General features: G+C 47.7%; 1 protein-coding gene across 4 annotated transcripts in view; it reads left to right on the top strand.

Annotated features, from left to right (window-relative positions):
- The window catches only part of TFAM (transcription factor A, mitochondrial), a 170214-nt gene that overhangs the window by 50551 nt on the left and 107223 nt on the right, over positions 1–12440 (top strand). For all 4 annotated transcript variants that reach the window (XM_033941543.1, XM_033941542.1, XM_033941545.1 and 1 more), the window contains one exon: positions 10135–10205. In XM_033941543.1, the coding sequence (XP_033797434.1) occupies positions 10135–10205 (71 nt within the window). The remainder of the gene's footprint in view (positions 1–10134; positions 10206–12440) is intronic.

Here is a 12440-nt window from a genome sequence, read left to right as displayed (position 1 = left end):
TACTGGTGGGGCCTAAGGCGCGTGGGCCAATCAGAATAGGCCCTGGAGCCTTAGGTCCCACCTGGGGGCGCGGCCTGAGACACATGGTCGGGTTTGGCCCATGTTCCTCAGGCCGCGCCCCCAGGTGGGACCTAAGGCTCCAGGGCCTATTCTGATTGGCCCACGCGCCTTAGGCCCCACCAGTAGGCGGAGCTTTAGGACGGATGGGCCAATCCGGCCTCATTCCTTCGTTGGCTGCCTGCCGGACAGGCGGGTTTGGCTCCCGTCTGTCCGGCCAACTTCCAAAGGTACGGGGAAGGGGGGTGGGGGGGTCGTGGGGGTCGGCCAGGGGGGTCGCGGGTCGGCTGGGGGGGGGGGGGGTTTGCGTCGAGGGCAGGAGGGCCTGGGATCCCTCCTGCCCGTAATGTAGTGCGGGGTGGGGTTAGGGGGTCGCCGTGGCCAGGAGGGTTTGGGCTCCCTTCTGGCCCAACTACACAAAGGGACGGGGAAGGCGGGTGGGGGTGTCGTGGGGGTCGGCCAGGGGGGTCGCGGGTCGGCTGGGGGACGGGCGGAGGTTCTTGGGGGGGGCGGTCGTTGGGGGGAGGGGGTTTGCGTCGAGGGCAGAAGGGCCTGGGATCCCTCCTGCCCGTAATGTAGTGCGGGGTGGGGTTAGGGGGTCGCCGTGGCCAGGAGGGTTTGGGCTCCCTCCTGGCCCGATATTGTTGGGGAGTCGGCGGTCCTTCGGGGTGAGGGTGCGAGTGGTCCTGCCGGGGGGGGGGATGTATCGGACGTCGGGGGGGGGGCATCAGGCTTTCAGGATGGGGACAGACCTTCAAGGGGGGACAGGACTTCAAGGGAGGACAGTGCACGGAAGTCAGGGGGGGTGAACGGAGAGTCGGGACAGCGCACGGAAAGTCAGGGCGGGCGAAAGGAGAGTCGGGCAGCATGCGCGTTATATGCCTGAGCGCGGTATAGAAAAGTTTTTGTACATATCATCGTGATTTCTGCGCGCTATACCCCTGTGCGCGTTTTACAATGGTGCGCGTTATATCCGCGAAAATACGGTAATTATTTTAAAAAGGGATGGTTAAAAGACTAAGAAGAGCTGTGGCAGGCTGCAGTACATCTTCCCAGCATTTGGTCTGTGAGTAATAATAATAATAATTTATTGTTTATATACCGCTGAAGCCAAAGTAGTTCGAGAAGGTTTACATTAAAGAAGAGCTGGACATACAGCGAAAAAAACAATGAAGTCTTTGAGTACATAAATATTTGTACAGAGTAAGGTAACATTGTAGGGATGGGTTTACAATAAAAAGTAAATCGAGGTGATTTACAATAGGAAGAGCAGGTCGTACAGTGTGGGATAAGCAATGAAGATTTTAGGAATTCTTGGTCAATAGGAAGTAGATCGAAGTGTTTTACAATAAGAAGGGTTGGTCATACAGTGTGGGATTAGCAGTGAAGACTTTAGGAATTCTAGGAATTCTTGGTCACAAATCGGTTGAACAGGTTGGTTTTAATTAGTTTTCTGAAGTTGAGGTAGGATAAGGAGTGCATGATGATGCTGTTTAGCCAGTCGTTCTGTAGACTTGTTTGAAGGCAAGCGTTCTGTCAAGGAATCTTTTGTATCTGCTGGTTTTTATTGTAGGGTGACTAAACATGCGTATTCTGCGTGTAGGCCTGGTGGAGCAGTCTAGTTTAAAGTGGGAGACCAGGTACAGAGGGGCCAAACCGAGAATGGATTTGAAACAGAAACAGGCAAATTTGGGCAACCAGTGGAGTTTTTGGTAGTAGGGGGTTATGTAATCCCATTTCTTCATGCCGAAAATCAGTCGCACAGCTGAGTTTTGTATGATTCGGAGTTTTTGAATGGTTTTCTTTAGAGACCCCAGATAAATAATATTGCAGTAGTCGAGTAGGTTTAAGATGGAGGATTGTACCAGTAAGCAGAATGATGTTGTGTCGAAGTACTTTCTGATGGTTCTTAGTTTCCATAGTGTTGAGAAGCCTTTTCTGATTAGTAGCTCTGAGTGCATATCTAGAGTGAGATAGCAGTCCAATGTCACTCCCAGGATTTTTATGGTATCGACAATAGGGAAGTTCTGTCCATTCAGGGTTATTGTAGTATCTTTGATTTTGTCATTTGGGCTTGCCAGGAAGAATTTGGTTTTTTCGGGGTTGAACTTCAGTTTGAACTCTGTCATCCATGTTTCGATTTGTTTTAGAGTTAGTGCTAGATGAATCTTCGTCTCAGGGGTCAGGCTTGTTAGGGGCAGGACTATGATGATGTCATCGGCGTAGATGTAGAATTTTATTTTTAATTTTTGCAGTAGATTTGCCAATGGGGCTAGGTAAATGTTGAACAGAGTGGGGGATAGGGGGGAACCCTGTGGGACACCGCATGGGTTTACCCAGCTGGAGGATTGGATATTGTCGCTATAGTCTCGGTACGATCGTTTAGTCAAGAAGCCTTGGAACCATTTTAGTACTTTGCCTGAGAGACCAATTGTCTCCAAGCAGTCAATTAGGATGGTGTGATCGACTAAGTTAAAGCGCTGCTTAAGTCTAGTTGAAGGATTAGTGCACTAGAACCTTGGCTGAATAGGTTCAGGAGGGAATCCAGTAATGAAGCAATAACCGTTTCCATGCTGAACCCGGGTCGAAAGCCTGATTGGTTGTCGTGAAGTATGTTGAATTTGTCCAGGTGAGTTACTAAATCCTGGTTTACCAAGCCTTCCATCAGCTTTACAAAAAAGGGAATGTTTGCGATGGGCCTGTAGTTAGATGTCAGCTTGATAGATTCCTTGGGGTTTTTTACAATCGGTGTGACCTAACTCCTCGGGAAATGTACCCGACAGTAATAGGGAGGAGAGCCAATCGTATAACGAGGCTTTGAAGGAGACTGGAGCAGCTTTCATGACGTTTGGTGGGCAGCTGTCTAATCTGCAATATGAATCGACGTATTTTGAGAAGAGTTTGCTGAAGTGATTCCAGGTAGGGATAGAGAAGTTGTTCCAATACATGTCTACTCTGGGATCGTTTGTGTGTTGGGTGACTGGGTAGTTCAGATGGTTGGTTGTGGAGGGTGGTAGGTCGGATCTTAGGATATTGATTTTGTTGTTAAAGAATTCAGCCAGTGCATCTGCTGAAGGTGGGGAGTCTGTGGTGTGGCGTGAAAAGGCCTGTATATCGTAGAGGTTGTTAACTAGTTTAAATAGGTTCTTGGTGTTGGTGTTGGGATAGTCTATTTTTTTTGCGTAGAAATTTGTGCGTTTTGTAGTTATGAGTTTTTTGTATTCTTTCAGTTTTAGTCTCCAGTTTGTTCTTTCTGTGTTATCACCAGATTTCAGCCATTGTCTTTCCAGTTTTCATAATTCTCGTTTCACTGTTCCTAGCTCGGCGTCGAACCAGCCATCTAGGTTTTGGTTTCTCATTCTTCTTAGTTTGATGGGGGCCATCTTGTTAAGAATCTGCATGCTTGTATTGGTCCAGGTGTCTATAGAGGGGGAGTATGAGTCTGGTGAGATATCGTAATGTGACCAGAATTCCACTGGGTTTACCAGGCCTCTGGTGGCTGTCATTTTCCTAATCCTTTTTTTCTCCAGGGGTTTGGCTGGGGAGCGTTTGGTTTGCCAGTTGAATTGGAAATTGCATAGACGATGGTCCGACCATAGGGTGTCAGTCCAAGTGGTTTGGTGCCAGAGCATTTTGGGATGGGCTGGGGCTTTAGAAGAAAAGGTAACTAGATCTAGTTGATGTCCTTTTAGATGAGTTCTTTCGGGGGGTGGCACAAAGAAGTCGAGAGAAGTGATAAAAGAGAGTAACTCTTTGGTGTCTCCCTGCTCTACCTGCTCTAGGTGGATGTTCAGGTCACCAGTCAGTAAGTTGGAGGGGCTAGCAGTTGAGTTTGTGAGAAGGAATTCGAAGAAGGTGTCCTTGGCAGTGGACCATTTCTTGGGAGGAATGTAAAATAGTGTGATGATTCAGGCCTCTTCTAATTTGTCTGACAAGAGTTTGCAGGAAAGGATTTCCATGTCCACTAAGGAATTCGAAGCTGTGATGGTGGATTTGTATGCATATTTTACAATGATGGCTATACCTCCCCCTCTTCCCCTGCTTCTGGGTAAAGAAGTGATTTTGAATCCAGGTGGGAGGCACTCGTATATGATGATGTCATTGTCAGCGATCAGCCATGTTTCCATTAAAAGGACAAAGTCAGGATTGGTCTCCTCGAGCCAGTCTTTGACCAGTTGAGACTTATTCTTAATGGATCTGATATTAAGATAAAAACCTTGGACCTTTTGAAAGTGGGGGGAGTCAGTTATTGCTGAGAAGGAGACTTTCCTTAGCTTTCGCTGGTGTTTATGGTGAGGTCTGTTAGGTTTACGTGAGGGGGTTAAGACCGGGATTTGAAAAGGGCCCTTTTTGGAACAGTTATGGATGAATCGGGGGCAGGTCTCTGGGGTTCTAAGATGGTGTGACGAGGTCTAGTGAGGATTGGGATTGGCTGACCTGTATATGTAGCAGGACCAGTAAAACACGAGAAATAGTATTAAATGTTGATTTACAGAAGCCATTATGTTGTGAGACAGTAATTGGATAGACAGCAGAATCTTATCAATTATCCTGTCGATTGGTTAGACATGCAGGTATTTGACTAATTTATCAGTCAGTTGGCTAAACATGCAGATTAGAGAAAAAGTAGGACTGTCATAGCCAACAGGGCAGTTTAGGGAAGGGGGTCTGAATTTAGTGTTTGTTTGTTTTTACCAAAACTTGTTATAACCTTGTTATAGCCCTCCAGAAATCCTAATATTGCTGGTTTTTGAGGTCCTCAGGTGAAGTTGGAGCCATTTTTTCCAGCGGGGAAATACTAGTAACGGCCATCTTGGATTTTTCCCGATTTGAATTCTAAGTTCTCAAACTTCTTCAAAAAGCCTCGTTTCTGATTCTGACTACCAGGGATGGAGTCCTCATGTTCCAGTGACATGAATTCATGCCAGGTTTGTGCTGGATGGGTACCTGAAGAGCACCTTGTGCCACACATGCTGAGGAGGTGGGAACCTCGAGTTCAGCTTCTGACCACCTTGTTAATGCTGCCAAATGATTGTTGGGATGGTCGGGGAATGATGTTATCCTTTTTGTGTCCCATGGTGCGACACCAGTGCCTAATAAAGGTTCTGATGATCCCAAAGCAAAAGGCAGCAGTGCTCTAACCCTCCTCTTGAAGGGGGTTTTCAGTCCTCTATGTCCTTTAAGCCTGACGTGTACGTGCTCTGGCAAACCTATGTCGAAGGTGCTGTGGCATTTTATGGGTCAGCTGGGGGCACAACCACCTATGCAGCTTTCACATATTCTAGCATCTGCTTCTCCACGGAGCCCCATGTCTTCCCTAGACTCTGACAGCTGGTCAGACAGGGTCCCTGAAGATGATGATCTGGATGCTTGTCCTGTTTCCCAAGGAGATGCCTTGGTCAGAGATGATGAGACATTGGGCGAAGTGGATCAGGGTCTGAGTGCTGCTACAGACTTGGGAGAGGACCCCTCATTTTGCAGGCTGTCTGCTGCTTTAACAGATCTACTTATTCAGTCTTTGAAGGAACTCAAAATTGATCCTTTTCAACCTACTTCCCACTGTTCCATGTTGCAATGACACCAGACATCCTGCCTTCTTGTGCAAGATAGGAGGCAGACTGCAGGACTTCCTGGAAGCATGGGAAGCTATTACAACCACCCAATGGGTTTTGGAAGTCATCAGGGATGACTACAAGTTGGAGTTAGCCCATCTCCTTTCTGCCTGGATTGTGGACTCACTGGCAAGGCAGACTAGAAAGAGCAGCACAAGTCCAGGTGACCCTCCATAGGTTGGACATTTAGGCCATTTGGGCTCTGGCAGATACTCCATATAATTCGTCATGCCCAAGAAAGGCTTAGAGGATTGGAGGCCCATCTTAGACCTCAAATATGTCAATGCAGCTCTGAGTGTCTCATTTTCGTTTGGAAATTCTCCGGTCGGTCATTGCTTCAGAGCAACCAGGGGAGTTTCTGGTGGTGCTGGACTTGATGGAGGCATATCTCCACATCCCCATAGTTCTGGACCACAGGTGCTTTCTTTTGTTTCGTGTCCTGGAACAGCATTATCAATTCAAGGCCCTTCCATTTGGCCTGGCTTCTGCCCCCCTGCCTCCCCAGACCTTCACCAAAGTGATGGTTTTAGTGGCGGCTCACTTCCATAAACTGGGTTGGCCGGTCCACCCTTACCTGAACAACTGGTTTATGAGAGCACTCTCACGGAATGAGACTGAGAGAGCAGTTCAGAGCGTCTTATTGACACTTCAAGAAGAGCCAGCTGAGCCCGTTCAGTCCCTAGAGAATCTGGGAGTCAGATTTGGCATGGAGAAAGGCTGAGTGTTTCTTCCAGAGGCACACAGACTGAATCTTGGGAGCCAAATTTCAGCTGTCCTGGCACAGCAGTCTCTGCCAGCCTGGGATTATCTTCAGGTTCTGGGCTCAATGGTGGCCACAATAGAAGTGGTTCCTTGAGCGAGAACGCATATGCGCCACCTGCAGCACTCTCTCACTGATCTCCACAGAGGAACCGTCTGCATGTTTGACTGCCCTGGACTTTGGAGATTCACTGCAACATGTCCTGTAGCTTCATCCTCAGTCGCTGTCCTCCGGGATGCCTCTAAGGATAGACTCTTGGACCACATTGACAATGGATGCTAGCCTACTGGGCTGGTGAGCACACTGTGAGGATCACCCTGTGTAGGGGCAATGGTTTCCATCACAACACCATTGGTCCATCAACAGGCTGGAGCTCTGGACCATCCAGTTGATGCTGATTCAGTTTCAGCCCCGATTATCAAACAAAGTGGTCAATGTTTTCCAACAATGCGACAGTAGTCGCTTACATCAACAGGCAAGGAGGCACCAGAAGTGTCAGTCTCCAGAAGGAGAGGAAAGCTCTCTTCCGCTGGGTGGTGACTCATCTTCTGTCCATCACTGTGGCTCACGTTGCCGGAGTGCAAAACGTGCAGTAGACTCTGGACCTAGGAAAGTGGTGTCCCCTGCTTCAGGCATTTCAGAGCATTGTCAACTGTTGGGGCTGCCCTACGTTTTATCTCATGGCAATAGCAAGCAACAAGAAAGCAATGAGATTCTTCAGCCATAGACACGAGTACAGAAGCGCCAGGATCTTTGCACTGGTTCAGCCTTGGCTGATGGACGAACTCCTGTACGTGTTCCTTTCCTGGCCCACGGTCAGAAGAGTCCTGAGAAGAGTGGCCAGACATCAGGGACACGTTATCCTAGTAGCCCCAAACTGGTTTTGATGCCCCTGATACGCAGACCTCTGAGACTTCAGCCGTTCCAGGGTTTACTTTCTCAAGGACCGATTGTCCTGCAAGATCCAGAGCACTTTGATTTTTTGACATGGCTTTTGAGCACTTGGCTGTGAGCTGGAAGGGTTATTTGGATCTGGTTGTATAAACTCTCTTGAAAGCCAAGAAGTCTGCCATTTTTGCAGCATACGCCAAGGCATGGGTTACCTTCCAACATTGGTGCCGCAAAGAGCAACTGGATCCTGCCACGGCTTGGTTTCTGCCATCCTATGTTTTCTTCAAGAATGTCTGGATATGGGGCTGGCGGTTTCATTACTGAAAGTTCAAGTGGCTGGAATTTCCTGTTTCAGGTTCCAGATATTCTCTTTCTGTGCACCCAGGTGTTGTCAGGTACTTCAAGGGTGCACTGAAGCTGCGGTCACCAGTTCGCCAGCCTTATCCATCCTGGAATTTGAACTTCATGTTGGAAGAGCTCTCAAGGGCTCTATTTGAGCCCTTACAGTTTGCCGCCCTGATGGATTTAACTATTAAAATGTTGTTTCTTGTTGCCATCACTTTGGCGAGGCATGTCTCTGAATTGCAAGCCTTGTCATGCAGGGACCCTTACCTATGTATCTTAGAGGTCGGGGTTTCCTTGAGGATTATTCCCCCTTTCTTGCAAAAAGTGGTCTCAGCGTTTCACATCAACCAGAAAGTCCAGCTTTCTAGCCCTCGGGTTCTGAGAAGACTGATAAAGTCCTGAAGGTGCTGGATATCCGGAGGGCTATTTTGCATTACCTAGAGATTAAGAACGACTTTTGCCTCTCAGACCACATCTTCGTGTTGACAGATCCGGCTAAGAAGGTGAGCCTGGCTTCTAAGGCTACCATTTCAAGATGGATCAGGTCAGCTGTTCTGCTACGTTGTCTGTGGGAAGCATCCTCCTTTCACCCTTCGAGCATATGCGACGAGAGGGATTGCCTCTTCCTGGATTGAAGCCAGGGCAATTCCTCCTGATGAGATTTGCCGGGTGGCAACTTGGTCAGTCCTTCACACTTTCACCAAGTTTATAGGGTGAACGTAGCAGCCCATGAGGACTCCTCCTTTGAAACCTCTGTTTTGAGGGCAGGCTTATCTCTCCCACCCGGGGTTTCTGGGACTGTTTAGGTGCGTCCCTTGGTTCATTATACCTTCCCTATTGCACTGGAAAATAGAGATTAGGTTCTTACCTTGATAATATCTTTTTCAGTACATAGGGATGTTATGCTGAACCCCCCCCCCCCCCAATTATTGTCAATGCGCCTGCCTGGACCTCCTGCTACATGAAGGCGGAGTCTCTGCCAGTCATTGTAAATTGGAAGACATTATGTTTGAATGTACTCGTATATAGTTATTTGGGGGGGTTTCCCCAGAGTTCCACGGTTTATTATGGCCATTTGCTAATAAAGTTTGGTATTTGTTCCTTTCCTCATCATGGTGTGTTTCTGAGCTATGTTTATATTTATGAGCAGATCAAAGTCTTGTTGAGGGGGTCTCCCCGTTCTTCTCCTGTTCTCTCCTGTAAGGCTGTCGCCAGCTTTGAAACTAACTGACTGGGGGCAGCAGGGAGAAGAAGAAGGTGCTGAAAACAGTATTCGGTATCTCCTGCAACTGACTCGCAGGAGTGGATGCAAGTCCCTTGGTTTAGCATACCATCTCTATCTACTGGAAAATATATTTCAAGGTAAGAACCAAGGACTAGATTCACTAACCTTACTAAAACGTTCCGATCTGTGGCCAATCCAATCCTGGGCAAAAAACACAAAAGACAGATTGCAAATGCTCTAATCGTAAACACGCCCACAAGCAATCCCACAGATTGCTACAGAGCGATCCTGACGCATGCGCATACCATCTTCTTTGCCTATAGATGGTCTGCGCATGCACTGGCTCTCCTAACTTCCCTCTTGCTCGCCGAGTGCAAACTGACCAATTTTCACTGCCACTTCTGCAGCCCAGAAGTAGAAGGGAAAGACAGATCCCTCTGTTTGGAAGGCTGAGCTCGGCTTCCATTCCAAAGCCTGACATTTGCAAACAGGCTTTCAGAGCACCGGGGGGAGGAAGTGGGGGGAGCGTGTGCAGGGCAGCACAGAGGCAGTTCCTTTTTTTAAAAAAGCTTTATTGTCGCGAGCCCATGGTTTTGACCCGTGGGTTTAAAGCGGCTTAAAACTACGGGCGTTAACTTACTTTCCTCCATCCTTCCTCACGGCATGTTCTTTTAAAACCATGGGCTCCCGAGTATGGCTACATACAAGAGCAGAGAGGCAGGGTGGCAGTCAAAAGGGACATCAGTGACTGGTCCCCAACAGTCGCTTCTTTCTTGGTCGGCCAGCCCAGTTGGGGTGCCTAAATTTTGTTAGTGAATCGCATCCTTCCCTACTTTGCTTGCCTTTTCCCCTCATTTGCATGTACGGATCGGAGGAGATATTAGTGAATTAGGTCAGAGGAAAATCGGGTCACAAAGGGGTCGCAAACTGATTGATACACGATTGGTTTGCTTAGTGAATCTAGCCCCTAATCTCTTTTTAAATACTGCCACTCTAACATTCAAGGTGGTGTACACTTAGGGCTCCTTTTACGAAGCCAAAAAAATACCGCCTACTCAAGAGGAGGCAGTAGTGGCTAGTGCAGCCGGCGGTTTAGCGTGCGCTATTACGCGCGTTAAACCGCTAGCGCACCTTCGTAAAAGAAGCCCTTAATGAGCTTGCCTTTGCTCCTACCCCATCTGTGCCAATACTCCAAACATTCAAAAGTCTGTATTTTGATCTCTTGCTGCTCTTTAATTTTACAGATTTGAAATCTCTGGAATTAATAAAAAAAATTGCCTTCGCCTGGAATGAACTGCCAGTCTCAGAGAAAAAAGTAAGTGAATTTTCTGGCTTTTCATCAGAATTACCGGTACGTTGTCTTAAGGCTAGAGTAGCAGACTTGGAGTTAAGGGAGCCAGTTACATAGAGGAGACCTAGAGAGATGTTGTAGAGAAGTCACACCTCTAGTCTGGCAGCCATTGTTCTGCCTTGGAGGAGGGAGGTCTCCTAAAAAGAGAGCATCACCCTTGTGAGGTAGGAAATAATCTTGTAACCAGAACCTTCCTATCAGGGGATGCAATATCCTCTTGCACCAAGGATGTGTCTGCAGGGACTTATGCCCAGGAGGGAAGAGTTAGGGAAGATGTTGCAGTTGGTTATTCGATCTTTAGGCATGTAGATAGATGAGAGGTTGATGGGCATGAGGGTTGCCTGGTCACTTACCTGCCTGGTGTGAAGATGGCAGACCTCTCGTGTCACCTAGATAGGATTTTAGATAGTGCTGGGGAGGAGCTAGCTGTCTTGGTACATGTAAATACCAATGACATAGAAAAATATGTGAGGGAGGTTCTGGGAGCCAAATTTAGGCTCTTAAGTAGAAAGCTGAAATCTAGATCCTCCAGTGTAGCATTTTTGGAAATGTTCCCTGTTCCACGTGCAGGACCCAAGAGGCAGGCAGAGCTTCAAAGTCTCAATGCATGGGTGAGACGATGATGCAGGGATGAGGGATTTAGATTTGTTAGGAATAAGATAGTGTTCTGGGAAAGGGAGGACCTATTCCAAAAGGATGGGCTCCACCTTGCTGACGCTAACATTTTAAAAGGAGATAGTTTAAAAGCTGCTGCTCTAAGATGGGCAAGAAGCCAATAGTCACCATTTTAAGATTTAAGGTAAAATTGGACGCACATCTTCTTGCGAGACACATTGAGGGATACAAATGATTAAGGTATTTGCCCAGGTATGCCTGGCTGAGCCTCCGCGTGTGCGGACCACCAGACTGGATGGACCCCGGGTCTGATCCGGTGCAGGCATTTCTTATGTTCTTAGGAGCGTATGGTTTGATGCAGGGGTACCCACACTTTTTTGGCTTGCGAGCTACTTTTAAAATGACCAAGTCAAAATGATCTACCAAAAATAAAAAAATACAAAGCACACTGTACGCAGAGAAAATGTTAATTATCATTTATATTCGGGGGGGGGGGGGGTTTCAAAGAGGTCAAGGCAGATGACTTTAAAATATGCAATGTCACCTCAGTAACAATTATACAAAAATAGACAAATATACCCCCTTCCCTTTTACTAAACCGCAATAGAGGTTTTTAGCACAGGGAGCTGCGCTGAATGTCCTGCGCTGCTCCTGACGCTCCTAGGCTCCCTGCGCTAAAAAACACTATCGTGGTTTAGTAAAAGGAGGCCATAGTGCAAAATATAGACAGCAGATATAAATTCGGACACATTTTGATTACTAAATTTAAAATAAAATCATTTTTCCTACCTTTGTTGTCTGGTGATTTCATGAGTCTCTGGTTGCACTTCCTTCTTCTGACTATAAATCCAATATTTATTTCTTTCTTTCTGCCTCTCCTTCAGACCTCATTCCATTCCCCAACCAACATCTCTCTCTGTTCCTCCATGAGTCCAACTTTTTCTTCCTCTTTTCCTGTCCCCTCCCCTTTTTTCTTTCTTTCTTCCCCTACCCCTTTTCTTTCTTTCTGGCTGTCTTTCTCTCTCTCTGCCCCCCCCCCCCCCCAAGCCACCGCTGCCAATTTCTCCCTGCTTCCCTGACACCAGGTGAGGCGCGTACAAGTGCCGGGCCCTCAGCCTTTCCCTCCCCCCCCTGTTCCCCCCGCATCAATTCTGACATTGGAGAGGAAGTTCCTCTCCAACTTCAGAATTCATGTCAGGGGGGGGAGGCTTTGGGCCCGGCGCTTGTACGCACCTGGCTTCGGGGAAGCAGGGAGAACAGAACCCTTGAATTGATGCTGTCCAGTCCCGGGGATTTGTCGTTTTTAAGCCTATCAGTCTGTCTGCATACCTCTCTAGATGTTGATCCTGTAAAATCAGCGATGCCTCTGTTAGTAGCTATCAGTCTTAGAACATAAGAATAGCCTTACTGGGTCAGACCAGTGGTTCATCAAACCCAGTAGCCCGTTCTCACGGTAGCCAATCCAGGTCACTAGTACCTGGCCAAAACCCAAGGAGTAGCAACATTCCATGCTACCGATACAGGGCAAGCAGTGGCTTCCCCCATGTCTTTCTCAATAACGGACTATGGACTTTTCCTCCAGGA

The sequence above is a fragment of the Geotrypetes seraphini genome, chromosome 4 (assembly GCF_902459505.1).
Source record: "Geotrypetes seraphini chromosome 4, aGeoSer1.1, whole genome shotgun sequence".
Classification (NCBI taxonomy): domain Eukaryota; kingdom Metazoa; phylum Chordata; class Amphibia; order Gymnophiona; family Dermophiidae; genus Geotrypetes; species Geotrypetes seraphini.
The sequence above is the reverse complement of the archived record's forward strand: the minus strand, read 5'-3'. Positions and strand labels throughout refer to the sequence as shown.